Source organism: Balaenoptera borealis, assembly GCF_965194805.1.
Source record: "Balaenoptera borealis genome assembly, chromosome: X".
NCBI classification, from domain to species: Eukaryota; Metazoa; Chordata; class Mammalia; order Artiodactyla; family Balaenopteridae; genus Balaenoptera; species Balaenoptera borealis.
In genome coordinates this window covers 110,020,967-110,042,826 of record NC_138881.1, presented here as the reverse complement: position 1 = coordinate 110,042,826, position 21,860 = coordinate 110,020,967, and the positions used below count along the sequence as shown (strand labels likewise).

At 39.8% G+C, this 21,860-nt stretch overlaps 2 protein-coding genes across 14 annotated transcripts in view; one reads left to right on the top strand and one right to left on the bottom strand.

Moving 5' to 3' along the window:
* IGSF1 (immunoglobulin superfamily member 1) overlaps positions 1 to 21,860 on the top strand; it is a 453,756-nt gene that overhangs the window by 250,337 nt on the left and 181,559 nt on the right. The gene's annotated exons all lie outside the window — the stretch shown is intronic.
* Positions 6,661 to 20,372, bottom strand: LOC309621031 (olfactory receptor 1468-like). The gene is made up of 2 exons (XM_082377975.1): positions 15,595 to 20,372; positions 6,661 to 15,128 (listed from the first exon to the last, which is right to left on the bottom strand). The coding sequence occupies exon 2, from the start codon at positions 12,630 to 12,632 to the stop codon at positions 11,691 to 11,693; it is 942 nt and encodes a 313-aa protein (XP_082234101.1). The 5' UTR covers positions 12,633 to 15,128; positions 15,595 to 20,372; the 3' UTR covers positions 6,661 to 11,690.

Sequence of the window (21,860 nt, the reverse complement as noted above, 5' to 3'; positions counted from 1 at the left end):
TGTTTTTGTGCCAGTATCATAGTCTCTTGATTACTCTAGCTTTGTAGTATAGTCTGGAGTCAGGGAACCTGATTCCTCCAGCTCCGTTTTTCTTTCTCAAGATTGCTATGGCTATTCTGAGTCTTTTGTGTTTCCATACAAATTGTGAAATTTTTTGTTCTAGTTCTGTGAAACATGCCATTTTAATTTTGATAGGGATCGCAACAAATCTGTAGATTGCTTTGGGTAGTATAGTCATTTTTACAATGTTGATTCTTCCAGTCCAAGAACATAGTGTATCTCTCCGTCTGTTTATATCATCTTTCATTTCTTTCATCAGTGTCTTATAGTTTTCTGCATACAGGTCTTTTGTCTCCTTAGGTAGGTTTATTCCTAGGTTTTTTATTCTTTTTGTTGCAATGGTAAATGGGAGTGTTTCCTTAATTTCTCGTACAGATTTTTCATCATTAGTGTATAGGAATGCAAGAGATTTCTGTGTATTAATTTTGTATCCTGCTACTTTACCAAATTCATTGATTAGCCCTTGTAGTTTTCTGGTAGCATCTTTAGTATTCTCTATGTATAGTATCATGTCATCTGCAAACAGTGACTGTTTTACTTCTTCTTTTCAAATTTGGATTTTTTATTTCTTTTTCTTCTCTGATTTGCATGGCTAAAACTTCCAAAACTATGTTGAGTAATAGTGGCGAGAGTGGGCAACCTTGTCTGGTTCCTGATCTTAGTGGAAATGGTTTCAGTTTTTCCCCATTGAGAACAATGTTGACTGTGGGTTTGTCATATATGGCCTTTATTTTGTTGAGGTAAGTTCTCTCTATGCCTACTTTCTGTAGAGTTTTTATCATAAATAGGTGTTGAATTTGTCAAAAGCTTTTTCTGCTTCTATTTAGATGATCGTATGATTTTTATCCTTCCTTTGGTAATATGGTTTATCACATTGATTGATTTGCATATCTTGAAGACTCCTTGCATTCTGGGGATAAACCTCACTGTATAATGGTGTATGATTCTTTTAATATGCTGTTGGATTCTGTTGGCTAGTATTTTGTTTAGGATTTTTGCATATATGTTCCTCAGTGATATTGGCCTGTAGTTTTCTTTCTTTGTGACATCTTTGTCCAGATTGGCATCAGGGTGATATTGGCTTTGTAGAATGAGTTTGGGAGTGTTCCTCCCTCTGCTATATTTTGGAAGATTTTGAGGCGGATTGATATTAGCTCTTGTCTAAATATTTGATAGAATTCGCCTGTGAAGTCATCTGGTCCTCGGGTTTTGCCTTTTGGAAGATTTTTAATCACAGTTTCAATTTCAGTGCTTGTGATTGGTTTGTTTATATTGTCTATTTCTTCCTGGTTCCATCTCAGAAGGTTGTGCTTTTCTAAGAATTTGTCCATTTCTTCCAGGTTGTCCATTTTATTGGCATATAGTTGCTTGTAGTAATCTCTCATTTGTATTTCTGCAGTGTCAGTTGTTGCTTCTCCTTTTTCATTTCTAATTCTGTTGATTTGAGTCTTTTCACTTTTTCCTGATCAGTCTAGCTAATGGTTTATCAATTTTGTTTATCCTTTCAAAGAACCAGCTTTTAGTTTATTGATCTTTGCTATTGTTTCCTTCATTTCTTTTTCATTTATTTCCGATCTGATTTTTATGATTATTTTCCTTCCACTAACTTTGAGGGAGGTTTTTTCTTCTTCTTTCTCTAATGGCTTTAGGTGTAATGGTAGGTTGTTTATTTGAGATATTTCTTGTTTCTTGAGGTAGGATTGTATTGCTCTAAACTTCCCTCTTAGAACTGATTTTGCTGCATCTCATACGTTTTGGGTGATCGTGTTTTCATTGTCATTTGTTTCTACTTATTTTTTAATTTCCTCTTTGATTTCTTCAGTGGTCTCTTGGTTATTTAGTAGTGTATTGTTTAGCCTCTATGTGTTTGTATTTTTTACAGTTTTTTCCTGTAATTGATTTCTAGTCTCATAGCGTTGTGTTTGGAAAAGATACTTGATATGATTTCAATTTTCTTAAATTTACCATGGCTCGACTTGCTACCCAAGATATGATCTATCCTGGAGAATGTTCCATGAGCACTTGAAAAGAAAGTGTATCCTGTTGTTTTTGGGTGGAATGTCCTATAAATAGCAGTTAAGTCCATCTTGTTTAATGTATCATTTAAAGCTTGTGTTTCCTTTTTTATTTTCATCCTGATTGATCTGTCCACTGTTGAAAGTGGGGTGTTAAACTCCCCTGCTATGATTGTTACTGCTGATTTCCCCTTTTATGGCTGTTAGCATTTGCCTTATGTATTGAGGTGTTCCTATGTTGGGTGCATAAATATTTACAATTGTTATATCTTCTTCTTAGTTTGATCCCTTGATCATTATGTAGTGTCCTTCTTTGTCTCTTATTATAGTCTTTGTTTTAAAGTCTATTTTGTCTGATATGAGAATTGCTCCTCCAGCTTTCTTCTGATTTCCATTTACATGGAATATCTTTTTCCATCCCCTCACTTTCAGTCTGTATGTGTCCCTAGGTCTGAAGTGGCTTTCTTGTATACAGCATATATACGGGTCTTGTTTTTGTATCCATTCCACCAGTCTATGTCTTTTGCTGGGAGCATTTAATCCATTTACATTTAAGGTAGTTATCGAGATATATGTTCCTATTATCATTTTCTTAATTGTTTTGTGTTTGTTATTGTAGTTCTTTTCCTTCTCTTGTGTTTCTTGCCTAGAGAAGTTCCTTTAGCATTTGTTGTAAAGCCGGTTTGGTGGTGCTGAATTCTCTTAGCTTTTGCTTGTCTGTAAAAGGTTTTAATTTCTCCTTCGAATCTGAATGAGGTCCTTGCTGGGTAGAGTAATCTTGGTTGTACATTTTTCCATTTCATCACTTTAAGTATGTCCTGCCACTCCCTTCTGGCTTGTAGAGCTTCTGCTGAAAGATCAGCTGTTAACCTTATGAGGATTCCCTTGTATGTTATTTGTTGTTTTTCCCTCACTGCTTTTAATATTTTTATTTGTATTTAATTTCTGGTAGTTTGATTAATATATGTCTTGGCGTGTTTCTCCTTTGATTTATCCTATATGGGACTCTCTGCGCTTCCTGTACTTGATTGACTGTTTCCTTTCCCATATTAGGGAAGTGTTTAACTATAATCTCTTGAAATATTTTTTCAGTCCCTTTTTTTTTTCTCTTCTTCTTCTGGGACCCCTATAATTTGAATGTTGGTGCGTTTAATGTTGTCCCAGAGGTCTCTGAGACTGTCCTGAATTCTTTTCATTCTTTTTTGTTTATTCTGCTCTGCAGTAGTTATTTCTACTATTTTATCTTCCAGGTCACTTATTCGTTCTTCTGCCTCAGTTATTCTGCTATTGATTCCTTCTAGAGAATTTTTAATTTCATTTATTGTGTTGTTCATCATTGTTTATTTGCTGTTTAGTTCTTCTAGGTCCTTTTTGAACGTTTCTTGTATTTTCTCCATTCTATTTCCAAGATTTTGGTTCATCTTTACTATCATTACTCTGAATTCTTTTTCATGTAGACTGCCTATTTCCTGTTCATTTGTTTGGTCTGGTGGCTTTTTGCCTTGCTCCTTCATCTGCTGTGTGTTTCTCTGTCTTCTCATTTTGCTTAACTTACTGTGTTTGGGGTCTCCTTTTCACAGGCTACAGTTTCGTAGTTCCCGTTGTATTTGGTGTGTGCCCCCATTTGGTAAGGTTGGTTCAGTGTGTTGTGTCGGCTTTCTGTTGGAGGGGACTAGTGCCTGTCTTCTGGAGGATGAGGCTGGATCTTGTGTTTCTCTTGACCTGACCGCATCTGGTGGTGTGTTTTGGGGGTATCTGTGACCTTGTTATGATTTTATGCAGCCTCTCTGCTAATGGGTGTGGTTGTGTCTCTCTCTTGCTAGTTGTTTGGCATAGGGTGTCCACCACTGTAGCTTGCTGGTTGTTGAGTGGAGCTGGGTCTTAGCGTTGAGATGGAGATCTCTGGGAGAGCTCTTGCCGTTTGATATTACATAGAGTTGGGACGTCTCTGGTGGACCAATGTCCCGAACTCGTCTCTCCCACCTCAGAGGCACAGGCCTGACACCTGGCCAGAGCACCAATACCCTGTCAGCCACATGGCTCAGAAGAAAAGGGAGAAAAAAAGAAAGAAAGAAAGAAAAATAAAATAAAATAAAGATATTAAAATAGAAAGAATTATTAAGAAAGAAGAGAGCAGCCAAACGAGAAAACAAATCTACGAATGATAACAAGCGCTAAAAACTATACTAAAAAACAAAAACAAAAAAAACAGACAGACAGAACCTTATGATAAATGGTAAAAGCAAAGCTATACTGACAAAATCACACAAAGAAGCATGCACATACACTCTCACAAAACGAGGAAAAGTAAAAAAATATATATATCATTGCTCCCAAAATTCACTGCCTCAATTTTGGGGTAATTCATTGTCTATTCAGGTATTCCACAGATGCAGGGTACATCAAGTTGATTGTGGAGATTTAATCACTGCTCCTGAGGCTGCAGGGAGTGACATCCATTTCTCTTCTTTGTTCGCACAACTCCTTGGGTTCAGCTTTGGATTTGGCCCCAGCTCTGCATGTGGGTTGCCTGAGGGCATCTGTTCCCTGCCCAGATAGGACAGGGTTAAAGCAGCAGCTGATTAGGGGGCTCTGGCTCACTCAGGCCAGGGGGAGGTAAGGGTACGGAATGCGGGTCGGGTCGAGCCTGCAGCAGCAGAGGCCAGCGTGATGTTGCAACAGCCTGAGGCATGCCGTGTGTTCTCCCAGGGAAGTTGTCCCTGGATCGCGCGACCCTGGCAGTGTTGGGCTGCACAGGCTCCTGGGCGGGGAGGTGTGGAGAGTGACCTGTGCTTGCACGCAGGCTTCTTGTTGGCTTCAGCAGCAGCTTTATTGTTTTATGCCCGTCTCTGGTGTCCATGCTGATAGCAGTGACTTGTGCCTGTCTCTGGAGCTCATTTAGGTGGTGCTCTGAATCCCCTCTCCTCGCGCAACCCAAAACAATTGTCTCTTGTCTCTTAGGCAGGCCCAGAGTTTTTCCCGGACTCTCTCTTGGCTAGCTGTGGCACACTAGCCCCCTTCAGGCTGTGTTCACGCAGCCAACCCCAGTCCTCTCCCTGGGGTCTAATCTCCAAAGCCCAAGCCTCAGCTCCCAGCCCCCACCCATCCCAGCCAGTGGGTGAGCAGACAAGCCTCTCCAGCTGGTTATGCTGGTCAGCACTGATCCTCTGTGCCGGAATCTCTCTGCTTTGCCCTCTGTACCCCTATTGCTGTGCTCCCCTCCATGGCTCCAAAGCTTCCCTGCCTCCACCCCGTCTCCACCAGTGAAGGGGCTTCCTAGTGTGTGAAAACTTTTCCTCCTTCACTGCTCCCTCCCAGAAGTGCAGGTCCCATCTCTATTCTTTTGTCTCTGTTTTTTCTTTTTTCTTTTGCCCTACCCAGGTACGTGGGGAGTTTCTTGCCTTTTGGGAAGTGTGAGGTCTCCTGCCAGTGTTCAGTAGGTGTTCTGTAGGAGTTGTTCCACATGTGGATGTATTTCTGATGTATGTGTGGGGAGAAAGGTGATCTCCACGTCTTACTTCTCTTCCATCTTGAAGGTCCTCCCCTCATTTTTACAGTTTTCATTGAATTTTTTACAATATTGCTTTTGTTTTATGTTTTGTTTATATGGCCGCAAGGCATGTGAGATCTTAGCTCTCTGACCAGGGATTGAACCCACATCCCCTGCATTGAAAGGCGAAGTCCTAACCACTAGACAGCCAGAGAAGTCCCTCATTTCAGTTATTGTGTTGTTCATCACTGTTTGTTTGTTCTGTAGTTCTTCTATGTCCTTGTTAAACATTTCTTGTATCTTCTCAATCCGTGCCTCCCTTCTGTTTCTGAGATCTTCATTCATCTTTACTGTCATTACTTTGAATTCTTTTTCAGATAGATTACAGATGCAGGGTTTACCAAGCCGATTGCAGGGATTTAATCCACAGTTTGTGCAGGTGCAAGCAAGAGATTTCTGTTCTTCTTCCTTAGTCGCACAGCCCCTGGAGCTCAGCTGTGCTTTTGGCCCCACCTCTGCATGTGGGCCACCGTCAGGCATCTGTTCCCTGCCCAGGCGAGAGGGGCCAAAATCTAACTGATTGGGGCACACTTACTTGCTCAGGCTGGGGAAGGATAAGGTGGCCACAACTAGGGCATGTGCAAAGTGCCTGTGGCGGCAGAGACTGGAAGGAAGTTGCAACAGCCTACGGTGTGCTTGCTCTGGTGGGAGTCCCTCCCAGTGCCCACAGAGGCAGGGGCTGGCGTGTGGGGAGAGAGTCCGGGATGTAGGCTCCGCCCCTTGCACACCACTCAACAATGGTGCCTCGTTTCCAAGGCAGACCATGCTTCCTCTAGGAGCATTCCCGGCCATGGAGCTCCTCACTCCTGTCCCCAGAGCCCCTCACTCCCATCCCCTCAGGTTTTCTCCAAGCAGCCAATAGCGGTCCTCTCCCTGATCCACTCTCCTAACCCCACACTTCAGCGCTCAGCCCCTGCCACCATTGGCAGATTCCTGTCTCAGGCTGGGGCACCCAGGGCTGATTCCCAAGGAGGCTTTGGCATGAGGGGCATGCGTGGGCCCACCGGGGCCTGTGCAGCCAATGGAGGCTTTGGCAGTGTCAGCGCTCAGGACCCTGAAGCCTGCACAGATTGAGGAGGCCTTGGCTTGAGGAGCGGGCGAGCCTGTTCAGGTGGGTGCCCCCCCAGTGCCCACGGAGGCAGGGGCCAGTGAGGGGGGAAAGGGTTGCAATGCTGACCCCGCCCCTTGCATGCCATTCAACAGTGGCACCTTGCTTCTATGGTGGCCCAGGCTTCTTCTGCAACTTTCCCAGTTGTGGGGCTCCTTACTCCATCCCTTCAGGCTGTCTCTTCACAGCCAACAGCTGTCCCTTCCCTGGGTCCACTCTCCATACCCCGCTTTCCAGCTCCCAGGCCCCCACTCTACCAGGGGACACATGACTCATGCTGGGGTGTGCAGGGCTGCGGCACGGACCATGAGCACAGTTCTTACTTTGTCCTGCCTTCCACAGACTGGTTACTGCATTCCCCTCCGATTCCCCGAAGGTCTCTTTCTGTCCCAGCTGATTTCCCCACTGTGAGCAGGGCTTTTCTGAGTGCAGGAACCTCTCTTCACCTTCAGCTCCCTGCCAGGGGTGCTGGTCCCTTCCTGTTTCCTCTTTTCTTTTTTTCTTCCTTTCATCCTGTGCAGTTACGTGGGGATTTTTCTTGTCCTTTTAGGTGTCCGAGGTCTTCCACTAGTGTTCAGCAGGTGTTCTGTGAAAATCATTCCATTTGTAGATGTATTCTTGATATACTTGTGAGGTGAGGTGAATTTCACGTCCTCCTATTCCGCAATCTTGACTACTCCCTCCCAAGACTCATATAATCTTAAGTCATTCTTTCACAATGAGTTATTTAGCACCTACTTTGCGCTTGGCATTGCTTTAGGCATTTGGGATACATCATTGAACAAAACTGACAAGATCCTGCCTTCTTGGAGCTTACATTGAAGGGGTGAGGAAAAGACACACAAAAAACAATAAACATAATAAATAAGAAAAGTTTTTAATAGATTAAAGGTGGCAAGTGTTGAAGAAAACAAAAGTAGAGCAGGATAGGGAAGCTGAAAGTGCTGGGGGTGGGGTGAGGGCATGTTGCAAAGCTAAACAAGGGTGCAAAGACTTGAAGGCATAGGGCTTAGCAACACTGATATCAAAAGGAATACATCTATGCCAAAAGTACATCTAAGACCTCACCTGTTACATTTCTAGTTTAACTTCTGTATTACATTTATATCTTTATATATATTCTTTATATATCTCATATGTTTTCATAGAAAAAAATACACCAAAATATCACAATGGCTATCTGTGGAAAGTGGGATTGTGGTGATTTTTTTATTTTATCTTTTATATAGTTTACTGTATTTGCTAAATTTTATAACATGAGTAGGCCCAGTTTTATTATCAACAATAAAACAATATATGATTTTTTTAAAAATGTGAGGTTCATTCAAAAGTGATTATTCAGAACACAATCAGTCAATCCATAATCAAAGAAAGGGTCTTGTTCCCTACATCAAAAGATTAGTTAAGGAATATATCTTTGCATGGAATAAGTCAAAATAGAGTATTCTGAAAAATGAAGTGTTAAGGGGCTGTGTGTTCTTAATGACTCTTTGCTTTAATTGATGTATTTTTAATTAAAAAAAATTTCAATTATTTATTTAATTGAAGTATAGTTTCAATGTTTCAGGTGTACAGCAAAGTGATTGTTTCACATATATATATTCTTTTTCAGATTCTTTTCCATTATAAGTTATTGCAAGATATTGAATATAGTTCCCTGTGCTATACAGTAGGTTCTTGTTGTTTGTCTATTTTATTTTATTTTATTTTATTTATTTATTTATTTTTTATAAAGGTAATTTTTTTTTAAGATATGGCCATTTATTATTTATCTTTATTTATTTATGGCTATGTTGGGTCTTCGTTTCTGTGCAGGGGCTTTCTCTAGTTGCGGCAAGCGGGGGCCACTCCTCATCGCGGTGTGCGGGCCTCTCACCATCGCGGCCTCTCTTGCTGTGGAGCACAGGCTCCAGACACGCAGGCTCAGCAATTGTGGCACACAGGCCCAGTTGCTCCGCGGCACGTGGGATCCTCCCAGACCAGGGCTCGAACCCGTGTCCCCCGCATTGGCAGGCAGACTCTCAACCACTGCACCACCAGGGAAGCCCTGTTTGTCTATTTTAAATATAGATGTGTGTCTCTGTTAATCTCATATTCCCAATTGAGTTCCCCCCCCTTTCCTCTTTGCTAACCACTAGTCTGTTCTCTACGTCTGCGAGTCTGTTTCTGTTTTGTAGATAAGTTCATTTGTGTCATAGTTTAGATTCCACATATAAGTGATATCATATGATATTTGTCTTTCTCTGTCTGACTCACTTCACTTAGTATGATAATCTCTAGGTACATTCATATTGCTGCAAATGGCATTATTTCAACCTTTTTTATGGCTGAGTAGTATTCCATTGATATATATATACCACATCCTCTTTATCCATTCATCTGTTGATGGACATTTAGGTTGCATCCATGTATTAGCTATTGTAAATAGTGCTGTTATGAACATTGGGGTGCATGTATCTTTTCAAATTAGAGTTTTCATTTTTTCCACATATATGCCCAGGAGTAGAATTGTAGGAACATATGGTAGTTCTATTTTTACTTTTTTAAGGAACCTCCATACTGTTCCCCATAGTGGCTGCACCAGTTTACATTCCCACCAACAGTGTAGGAGGGTTCCCTTTTCTCCACACCCTCTCCAGCATTTATTATTTGTAGACTTTTTAATGATGGCCATTCTGATTGGTGTGAGGTGGTACCTCATTGTAGGTTTTATTTGCATTTCTCTAATAATTAGTGATGTTGAGCATCTTTTCATGTGCCTGTTGGCCATCTGTATGTCTTTTCTGGAGAAATGTCTATTTAGGTCTTCTGCCCATTTTTTGATTGAGTTGTTTGTTTCTTTTTTATTAAGCTGTATGAGCTGTTTGTATACTTTAGAAATGCTTTAATTGATGCTTTAAATTAAATATCCAATATCAGTCCCTGATGGTATTGGTTAAAAAGGTATTCATCATACAGAGTCCTGCTTAAGATTTTATGTTGAACATGATAAAGGAGAAGGAGGAATTGGGGAGGGAAAGGAGGAAGGGGAGGAGAAGAAGGAGAAGAAGAAAAAGAAGTAGAAGGAGGAGGAGAAGACAGAGAAGAATCTAGTGCTTCTAGACTTTTTAATTTCCAAATTTTTGTAAACTGATACTTTTGTAAAATAAAACAAAAACTTCATAGCAATGTGAAATTGCTCTATATTTCTAAATGTTTGTCTCAGTTTCTAAACTTATCTCACCTCAATCCCTCTGCTAACCAGTAACAAATAGTTTTGTGATTAGCATAGGTCGGCAAACTACACTTTGAGTGCACTGACTGGACTATTGTGGTGTCACAACAAAGCCACAAACCCAACCCTGAAGGTGGAACAAAGAGCTAGGTTCATTCAACCAGACAGTATAACTGGGATATGTTTTAGCAGTATCAGATGCATGAAAAGCTTGAAGTTTCCTCCATGATCAAAGGTTAAGATATTACACAGATACAGAATAAAAGATCCCAGGTATCATGTCTTAAGTTTCATAACCATACCTCAAATCCTCATATTCTTGTGTATGTTGAATACCTGATTTTCTTTATGTTTCTCTTGATTTATTTTGGACTCCTGGCACCTACCCAGTGTGGCACTTTAACAGCCTTCTGTCTCAGAAAGTTTTAACCTCTAACATGTTTAACCTCTATATCATCAATGGGGGTAGCTAGGAGGCAAAAGTTAGTATACTGTTTCATGAATTGTATCAATGGGACACTAAGCTCAGAGAGATTAATTGAGTCATCTAGTATTACTCAACAAGTCAGCAGAAGATACTAAAAATAAATTTTCTGTTTTGAGAGATGATAATTGTTTTATTCAATTTGGTTTACTGAATACCTACCCTGTTTCAGGCATTATACTAGGCTAGAGCTACAGAGACTAATAAAACATAGTTCCTGTACACTGTAAAGAGTTCAGATCATCTTGGATAACACTGACAAATATCCTTATAATTATAATTAATTGTGATAAGTGATACAATAGCAAAATAAAGTGCTACAGGATCCTAGAGGAGAGAAGGGAATAATTTTACCTAGAAAGGTGGAGGAATTATGAAATAATTCACAGAGAATGTAAGACCTGAGATGGAGCCTTTAAAAAGTGTCAAATGTCTGTAGGAAGAGAGAATGGAACAGATATTCCAAGGAGAGGGTGTAACATGTACAAAGACAAGAGTCATGCAAATCCATACACTGCCCAAAGAATGACAAAGTGTCCAGTGTACCTGGGATGTAGGGTGTTCAAAAGATGGTGAGCAGGTAGGGAATGATGATTCTTACTTCTGGAAATGTAGGTGAGTGCAGGTGGTAGAGGATCTTAGATGCTGAAGAACTTAAGCTTTGCTGGGGAACCTCTGTAGGGCTCAGAGCAGGACAAATGACATGATTGTTTTTGCCTTAGTTTGTTTATCTTCTATTAGTGCATCTTTTTTCTTGCCTAGTACATGAGAATGATACAGTATTCACCCCAAAATATTAGTGTGAATCAAGTCATTGTTTGGAAGTAGTGAATTTCAAAATGGTATTATCTGTAAGATATTTTGAACTCTTGTCATCAATGTTTTCTTCCTTCCTTCCTCTTTTCCTCCCTTCCTTCCTATCAATGATCTAGCATGTAGGGTTTTGTAGAGGGGGAAAGGAGGCAACAACCAAAAATTAGAGACCAATTAGTAAGTACTGACTACAAAGCCATAAGCTTATTCAGGTAAAACTCTGTAAATTGTGAAGGACTGTGGAGTAAAGGAGCATTTTTGTTTTGTTTTATTTGGTATTATTTTTTATGGAGAGATGAGTCTGATCTAGAGTCTTGGACCTGTATTGGGGGCAGGAAATGGATGGGAAAGAAACTACCATGGTGGCACAGTAGCCTGAGGCTTTGGGTCCCCTGTGTGCTCATCTAAGTCTAAGAAGTTGATACAGGTGTTTCTTACGGCAGGAATCACCATCTCCAGAAATAGATTTTCCTGATGAGTAGTCTCCTCAGTGCTCCTTTCATGTCCTTGTTCCTTAGACTGTAGATGAAGGGGTTCATCCTGGGAGTTACAACCGTATGCATGCTGGCAGCCACCTTATCCCTTTCTGCTGAGTAGGCAGAAGACGGAGGAAAGTAGACCCCAACAATGGATCCATAGAAGAGGGCCACAGCTAAGAAATGGGAGCCACAAGTGGAGAATGTTTTCCACTTCCCCTTAGCTGAAGGAATCCTAAGTACAGTGCAACAAATAAGGGAATAGGAGACAAAAATGAAGGTGAATGGGATGAAGATAACTGATCCCCCAATGACTAGGATTGTCAAATCATTGATCTGGGTGTCTAAACAAGCAAGCCTTAAAATGGTTTCCAGGTCACAGAAGAAGTGTGGGATTTCTCTCTGATCACAGAAATTCAAGAGGCCCAGCAGACTGAGATGCAGTACTGAAACAAGATTAGAGACAACCCATGGAGTCACTACCGGCAGGACACAACCCTTGGGACTCAGTAATGCAGCATAGTGTAATGGGTGACAGATGGCAATGTTCAGGTCATATGCCATGGCTGCCAAGAGGAAATTGTCCAGGTCCACCAGCAACATAAAAAAGTACATTTGTGTAAGGCGCCCTGCAAAAGAGATGATTAGGCTCTGGCTTTGGATGTCTGCCAACACTTTGGGGATTGTAGTGGTTGTGAAGCAGATGTCAGTGAAGGATAGATTGGCAAGGAAGAAGTACATGGGGCTGTGGAGGTGAGCATCATTGATAATAGCCAGGATGATAAGTAAGTTTCCCACTATGGTAACCAGACACATGCACAGAAACAGCGTAAAGATGTGCTGCTGCTGTTCAGACACCACTGTGAGTCCCAGGAGGAAAAATTTGGAGATAGTTTGGTTTCCTTTGTGCATGATTTTGCTGTGTCTAAAATGGGAAAAATTCGACTTCACCGTAAACTGGTAACATGACACAAAATCCAGTCAGAGGACATTGTACCATATTATAGAAGTGAATCAAGCCTTGGAACCAGATAGTCTTGTGTCTTATTTTCTGCTTACCAAAATACAAGCTCCACAAGGGCGTTGATTTTATCTACTATGTTCAATGCTATACACCAGTGTTAAGACAGTGCCCAGCACATAGTAGGTGTTCATAAATATTGGTTGTATTTATACAAGAATGAGTGAATAAATTAAAAAAGAAATATTTTGAATTTACCATTCAGTATCTTCATGACTGTTATCTGTGCTTTTCTAAGCTTATTTCATCAATTTTAAAATGTGGAGAATACCCATGTTATAGGATTTTTGTGAGGATTGCAAGGACATATGTAAAATGCCCATATCTGTATTTTAGCTATTGCTGAACAAATAGTAGCTGATATCATTCACTACTTTGGAAAAATCACAGACTTTAAAGGTAAAAAGAAACCTTCAGAGAACATCTAGCTGAGCCTCTGTCTTTAGGCAGTTAAATATTCAATATGCATGCGATGGCTTAGCTGATGATGTTTTAGTGTTCCAGAGAGAGAGATGCCACACTGTACTTCCAGCACCTGATCCAAAATTTTATCCTTTAAGTAATTAGCTCTTCCTCAGATCTTTCTGAAAACTTCCCAGTTTCTACCTCTCAACAAGGAAAAATTAGTTATTTGCCATAAATGCTGCTGAAGTCATGCAGGGGTGTCCACTGAATTAAGCAATGCAAAGGTAAGTGTCCTTAACAAGACTATTTATAGTGGAGCTGATTGGGCATAAGCCACAATGAAGAAAGTTTTGGGATAACACTTTTAACAGCGAGTGTTTATTGAGGACTTACTATGTTGCAGTTGCATGCAAGTGCTAAGTGCTTTACATTGATTATTTTATTAAATATTCACCACAACTCTGTGAGCTGAGTAGGTCTACTAAGAATATGTTCCACTTACAGATGAATAAATCAAGAATTAAAGAAGTTAAATAATTTGCTAAGAGTGATGCATAGCTAGTGTAGTGGAGTGAGGATTCTGAGCTCAGTTAGTCTGACTTCAGAACACTCTTACTTAACAACTATGCTCTATTGCTACTATATTGCTTACAGCTTCATGTTTGTGAAGAGCATCACCTATGTTCTAGGCACATAAGAGCTTGCTCAGCCAAAGTCACAAAGCTAGCAGGTGGTGGAGCTTGACTTTGAATCTTGATGCCAAAGAGTTTTTGCCATATCTGTATAAGTCCAAATGAGAGCAAATGGGCTAACAAATGGGAAGCTTTGTCTTTGCTTATTTCAGTTTGTACCTTATCTATGCTGCTGTGAGATCCATTTTACACACTTGCTACTTACTCAAAAATCTGTATGTCTTGGGCTTCCCTGGTGGCGCAGTGGTTAAGAATACACCTGCCAATGCAGGGGACACGGGTTCGAGCCCTGGTCCGGGAAGATCCCACATGCCGAGGGGCAACTAAGCCCGTGCACCACAACTACTGAGCCCGCGTGCTACAACTATTGAAGCCCATGCTCCCAGAGCTGGTGCTCCATGGCAGGAGAAGCCATCACAATGAGAAGCCCGCGAACCACAACGAAAAGTAGTCCCCGCTAGCCACAACTAGAGAAAGCCCGCGCGCAGCAACAAAGACCCAACGCAGCCGTAAATAAATAAATAAATAAATAAATAAATAAATAAATAAATAAATAAATAAAACCTATAAAAAAGTTAATTCTTAAAAAAAAATCTGTATGTCTTCATACAACCTGCCCAGTGTAACACAACTGCATTGCCATTGTATAAATTCACATACTTCTGCTGGTTTGCTGTTTAACTTCATACAATCTGCAAAAAGAGGTTAGCAGAACTAATTAACAGTTGGAGCAAAATTGCAGGAGAAATGTTGCACTTACTTAACAACACAATTTTCCCCAAATGCTATAGCAGTTCTTATTTGCATACTAACAAATAAATGTGCTGATTATAAATCAGGCAGGATCAGTTCTGGTGGGACCTCTGCTAGGCAACATTTAGCCATTTCATATGTACAGAATGTACTGAAAATAATAAAGTGGCATATTATTATGTACATGTAATATAGGCTTTTCACTAATGCAGACTGTATTAGCAAAATTTGACAGTCCACGTTTCTGATTTCACCTTCAAACACCATATCAGTCAGTTCCATTTAACTGCATGTTCTCATCTACTATCTCCTAGGTGGCACCATCTTTTACAACCAAATACATAAGTATCTTCAGGTTTTCAACCCTTGTATATTCAAGTCACTAATTTGTGACTTGAATCAAGGCACAATACTCTTGTAGTGAACTTGGGGAACAAACATTTGTGTATTTGGGTTGGGGATCCCCCTCCTTTGGAACTTACCTAGATGTTTTGTGGCTATTTCCAAAGCTTTTCCAGAAAAAAACAGTTCCACTTCCTCCACTCAAAAAATGGTGATTTTCTGCTTTATAACAAAGTGAATCAGCTATACATATACATATGTTCCCATATCTCTTCCCTCTTGCATCTCCCTCCCTTCCACCCTCCCTATCCCACCCCTCTAGGTGGTCACAAAGCACCGAGCTGATCTCCCTGTGCTATGCGGCTGCTTCCCACTAGCTATCTATTTTACATTTGGTAGTGTATATATGTCCATGACACTCTCTCACCCTGTCACATCTCACCCCTCCCCCTCCCCATATCCTCAAGTCCATTCTTTAGTAGGTCTGTGCCTTTATTCCCATCTTGCCACTAGGACTAACACACAATTGTGAAGCAATTATACTTCAATAAAGATGTTTAAAAAATTTTTAAAAATTAAAAAAAAATTCTGGGAACTAGGATACTGGCTCCTCCCAGGTCACCTTCACTGAATGGAAAAAAATAAAAAAATAAAAAATAACTATAAACTAAAAAAATGGTGATTTTCCCAGCCACAGATGTGAACCTTTTCTCTTTCTAAATACAGAAAAAGACAGAGGAGAGGGCTGAAATAAAACTGAAAGCCTCAACTGGTGGTGTTGTCCCTGATGCTGTATTAAGAAAAAGATCACCCTAGGGCTCAGGACACAATTCTCTAGGCTACTCATTAGAAACCACTCTCAATTCCATCCTCTACGGATGAAGTCCTCTCTGCTGGGATATATTGATACTCACTGATTTCTTGGGATTTTTATATATATATATATGAATAGAAAGTAAGCCTTATGTCCCTGTTGTATTTTTACTCTAGTTAGAAAACTAAAATATCAACTTTTGAAGAACTTCACCTTCCTTTCTACCTAATAATTATCTTTTGTATCTCCACGTAATCTGATAACATACTGACTCAGGTGATATTTGGTGAGCTTTAATAATGAAAGCAACACTGCAGAGTGCTTATTATTTATCAGGCACTATTCTCAGCCCTTCATGTATATTAACTCAGTTGATTTGTTTTCACAATAAAAGTATGAGGTGGGTAAAAATATCATCCCCTTTTCACAGATGAGGAAACTGAAAATAAAAAAGTTAAATGATTTGCCCAAGGTCATACAACTACTTGATGGTAGAGCCAAGGTTCTTACCAGAAACTCTCACTCTTGATCCCATTTTCTTAATCACTGCATTAAAATATCCCTTATTAATCATTAATCAGCTCTAGAAAAAAAAAGCATTCTGAGAACTTGACTAAAACTTATCTTCTGAAACTTCACTCCTATCTTTCTCCCTACCCTGAATCCCAGCAAAGGACCTCACTTCCTGTTCAACTCTACCTCCAAACCGAGAGATTATGGACATTTCACTACCCTCTTCTTTCTTAATATTACTATGGAAGGCTATCCTTCCTTTTATTAAGGGCCAATCCCTTCACCTATATTTTGGATTCCTTCTCCTTTTGCTTTCCCAGAAGACTTATGCTATCAGTTAACTTATTTCTTATATCTTCAATCAGCCCTTCTCTACTGGATTTTTCTTTTGGCTTTAAAACATGTTATAGTCTTTCTTATGTTCAAACAAAGAGACAGGCAAGGGCCCCAGGATCCCTTAGCCTCCTCAGTTACTAAACAATCTCACTCCTACCATTAAACACAAATTTCTTGAATTGTCTACATTTCTGTCTCCATTTCTTCACCTCAACCCACTCCAATCTGTCTTCTGCCTCACACAACTCTACTGAAATAGCTCTCGATAAGGTCACAATGACACCCATGTTGCTAAATCCACACTTCTTGGCAACTCAACAACACTCACCTCAGATGATGGTCCTCTTTCTTTATATATATATATATATTTTTTTTTTAATTGAAGTATAGTTGATTTACAATGTTGTGTTAGTTTCAGGTGTACAGCACAGTGATTCAGGCATATATATATATACACATATATATCATTTTTCAGATTCTTTTCCCTTGTAGGTTAGTACAAAATATTGAGTATAGTTCCCTGTGCTATACAGTAGGTCCTCTTTCTTGATGTACCCTCTTTTGTTGGATATTGAGAACCTGCAATCCCCTGGTTTTCCTTCTATCTCTTTGACCACTCTTTCTCCATCTCCTTTCAAGGCTCTTCAACATAACCTTTAAATGTTTGTTGTGATATCACGAAGTTTTTATTTGCTCACTCTACTCTATCCCTAGAATAAAATTATCCACTTTCATGACTTCAGTTACCATCTTTATGCTGATGATTCTGTTTCTTATCTTTAATTAGCTCTCTCTTCTGAGCCCCAGAACCACACACCTGACTGTTTGTTATATACAATTCTATATCTCATAAGCACCTCAAATTCAGTATTTTCAAAACCATATTCATTGTCTACCCACAACACTGCTGAAATCAATTTTGGCCCTCCTCTATTATTCCTTACCTCAATAAAATATAGCATTATCAATTTTTGTCATTTTTGATACCTTCCACTTTATTTCTTAAGATCCCATTATTTAAGTCCTGTAGATTCCCCATCTTAAATATCTCTCAAATGTATCTGCTTCTCTCCATCACCCTATTCTAAGCCATCACCATGTCTCTACATCTACTTTTGTTCCCTCCAAACAGTCCCCAGGTTGATAATTTTCAGTGACTTCCTAATCCTCTTAGTTTATGGTCCAGAATTAATAATGTAGCCTACAATGCCTGGCTTTCTTCTGAATTCTCACGTTGTGCCACTTTCCCCTTCTTTCAGTTTCTTGAAAATACCAAATTCCTTCTTGCCTTATTGTTTTTTTCATATGTTTATATTCTCTTTCTGGAAGGGAACAGCCTTTATATTTGGCTAACTCATGTTTTTATTTCAGTTCTCAATTTAAATGCTCCTTCGAAGGTATACCTTTTCTGACCTCTCAAGACTATGTCACATCCTTGCAGTGACATCCCATAGCCATGTATACATCTCCTATGAAAAGTACTGCAAATACTTATTTTTCCTATTATCCTATAAATTCTATAAGGATAGGGAATATGTCTACCTACTGTTATATTCCCAGTGCTTAGCAAAGTGCTTGACAAATTGTTCATACTCAACAATTTGTGAATAATTGAATTAATAGAAGAATAGAAATTATTTATAGAGCAATTAATTTGGGGTAGGGGTAGGGATCATGGAAGACTTTAAAGAGAAAATAGCTTAAAAATATGTTTTACATAATGAAATGGAGGATGGGATGGAGGCATTCTAGCAATTTGAAACACAATTTGTAAAGATATAGAGGGGAAAAAAGTGTGAGTCCTCAAAATACAAGATGCGTGCAGTAACTTAGAGTTGTCTAGTGTGGGCTGTAGCACAGGAGATAGTGGTAGAAAGCGAGACTAACTATAGCACAGGAGAAAGTGGTAGAAGGTGAGACTAGAAAGTAATAGGTTGGGTATGGTTGTGAAGGTTTTTGTGTATACCATATGATTAAGGATGCTTGGCAACATCTAAGAGAAATAGTAAGCATCATTTTCTGTCGTGGGAAATTCAGAGATCAGAGCTGACTGACAGGTACCAGGTAAGAACTAACATCAGAAGTACAAAGCAAAATAGCTATAAATAATTACTTCTTTCCTTTGTGGCTCTACTTCTATGTTTGGAGGCCCCCTAGAAACCCGACTCCCTATTTCTAGTGACCAGGGAGCATGTGTGGGGCTTGCCTGACTTTCCAACTCACTAGAGAAATGGCTGAGTATAAAGACAGAGGAATGAGGAGTCATGTCACTCTCTTGTGAACCCATCAGCACAATTCCCCAGGCCAGTAGAAAAATGGTGTCTCTTCATTCCCCTTTTGTGTTCCTTTTCCAATTTGGTAAATCACTTCACAAACTTCACTGGATTTTCCATTTTTTCAGGAGCCTTGAACTTTCCTAGAGGAGATTTCTAAGTCTTTAGGCAATTGGTATTCAGTATTGTAATGTCTGATTCTTTAAAGGGACATATTTGGAAACAGAGAACAGTGACACTGACCTTTTCTCGGAGTGGCTGCCTTTGCAAACGTCATAGCAAATGCGTTTAGCAATTGCTCATTCGTGGGGGCTGTTCAGAGGCCAGGGAAGGAAAGAGTCCTGGGAATTGACAATAGCAGCAAAGCAGTACAGAAAAGAGCAGGGATGTTCAGATATGATGAATGGGGTCGTTTTTGCTTTGAAAAGATTGATACTTCCTCGTTTGGAGGATGGATCCAAATACCCTTAAATTCTTAGTTGAATATATGTTTGTTTTGACACAGAGGATCATAAACATGGCCATGGTTTTAGTTGAACTTATATTCTCAACTACCTGAGTGACCTTTGGAAAGCCCTTTCTCTGGGTATTAGTTTTATCCTCTGTAAAATGAGAGGGTTAGACTAAATTATCTCTACACTCCCTTCCCACTCTGACACTTGACAATTCTATGATTTCTAATTGGGTACATTTATGCAGGTTGTGGTGGAAATGTGATCATATATGACTAGAAGGTGGGTAGTAGAAATAGTACAATTTCTTTTCACCTAACACAGTGGGTTTGGTGTATGTGTTTTGATGTATAATTCATGAAGTTTTTCTATTTCTAGCTTAGAAAGAGTTTGTGACAATAAAATTACATTCTGCCTGATCGGTTCACCTATGCTATGTGTGGGGGTAGGGGGCTTATTATAGAAGAGGTGTTAGGGAAGAGGGGTCATCTGGAGGTGGTAGTAAAGGTAAGCAGCAGAAGGGAGAGAAAAAGATTAAACATAGCTTTAAGTAATCTGATTAATAAAAGTTTTTGAAAAACACTAGGAACTGTTATCAGCTTGTCAACTAACTTGGAGCCAACCTCTGTCTCTACCTTTAATGGCAACCTCTTCAGGGTGGACAAACAGATTATCCATTAATTCATTGTTTCACTAATGGGAGAAAGAGGCAGTATTAAAGCTCTTCTTCAGGATTAAAGAAGAGGAAATGAAGTGAGAGAAGCATCCCATAGGTCTCCCCTCTCCTCTCTCATCCAGTTGGGAGAGGGGGCCCAAGGATCTAGGATTGACTCCCCTTCTTTTTTTTTTTTTTTTTTTTAAACATCTTTATTGAAGTATAATTGCCCTACAATAGTGTGTTAGCTTCTGCTCTATAACAAAGCGAATCAGTTATACATATACAATATGTTCCCATTTCTCTTCCCTCTTGCATCTCCCTCCCTCCCACCCTCCCCATCCCACCCCTCTAGGTGGTCACAAAGCACCGAGCTGATCCCCCTGTGCTATGCGGCTGCTTCCCACTAGCTATCTATTTTACATTTGGTAGTGTATATATGTCCATGACACTCTCTTACCCTGTCACATCTCACCCCACCCCCTCCCCATATCCTCAAGTCCATTCTCTAGTAGGTCTGTGTCTTTATTCCCGTCTTGCCACTAGGTTCTTCATGGCCTTTTTTTTTTTTTTTCCTTAGATTCCGTATATATGTGTTAGCATACTGTATTTGTTTTTCTCTTTCTGACTTACTTCACTCTGTATGACAGACTCTAACTCCATCCACCTCATTACAAATACCTCCATTTCATTTCTTTTTATGGCTGAGTAATATTCCATTGTATATATGTGCCACATCTTCTTTATCCATTCGTCTGTCGATGGACATTTAGGTTGCTTCCAGGTCCTGGCTATTGTAAATAGAGCTGCAATGAACATTGTGGTACATGACACTTTTTGACCTATGGTTTTCTCAGGGTATATGCCCAGTAGTGGGATTGCTGGGTCGTATGGTAGTTCTATTTGTAGTTTTTTAAGGAACCTCCATACTGTTCTCCATAGTGGCTGTATCAATTTACATTCCCACCAACAGTGCAAGAGTGTTCCCTTTCCTCCACACCCTCTCCAGCATTTATTGTTTCTAGATTTTTTGATGATGGCCATTCTGACCGGTGTGAGATGATATCTCATTGTAGTTTTGATTTGCATTTCTCTAATGATTAATGATGTTGAGCATTCTTTCATGTGTCTGTAGGCCATCTGTATATCTTCTTTGGAGAAATGTCTATTTAGGTCTTCTGCCCATTTTTGGATTGGGTTGTTCGTTTTTTTGTTATTGAGCTGCATGAGCTGCTTGTAAATCTTGGAGATTAATCCTTTGTCAGTTGCTTCATTTGCAAATATTTTCTCCCATTCTAAGGGTTGTCTTTTGGTCTTGTTTATGGTTTCCTTTGCTGTGCAAAAGCTTTTAAGTTTCATTAGGTCCCATTTGTTTATTTGTGTTCTTATTTCCATTTCTCTGGGAGCTGGGTCAAAAAGAATCTTGCTGTGATGTATGTCATAGAGTGTTCTGCCTATGTTTTCCTCTAAGAGTTTGATAGTGTCTGGCCTTACACTTAGGTCTTTAATCCATTTGGAGTTTATTTTTGTGCATGGTGTCAGGGAGTGTTCTAATTTCATACTTTTACATGTACCTGTCCAATTTTCCCAGCACCACTTATTGAAGAGGCTGTCTTTTCTCCACTGTATATGCTTGCCTCCTTTATCAAAGATAAGGTGACCATATGTGTGTGGGTTTATCTCTGGGCTTTCTATCCTGTTCCATTGATCTATATTTCTGTTTTTGTGCCAGTACCAAACTGTCTTGATTACTGAAGCTTTGTAGTATAGTCTGAAGTCAGGGAGCCTGATTCCCCCAGCTCCATTTTTCGTTCTCAAGATTGCTTTGGCTATTCGGGGTCTTTTGTGTTTCCATACAAATTGTGAAATTTTTTGTTCTAGTTC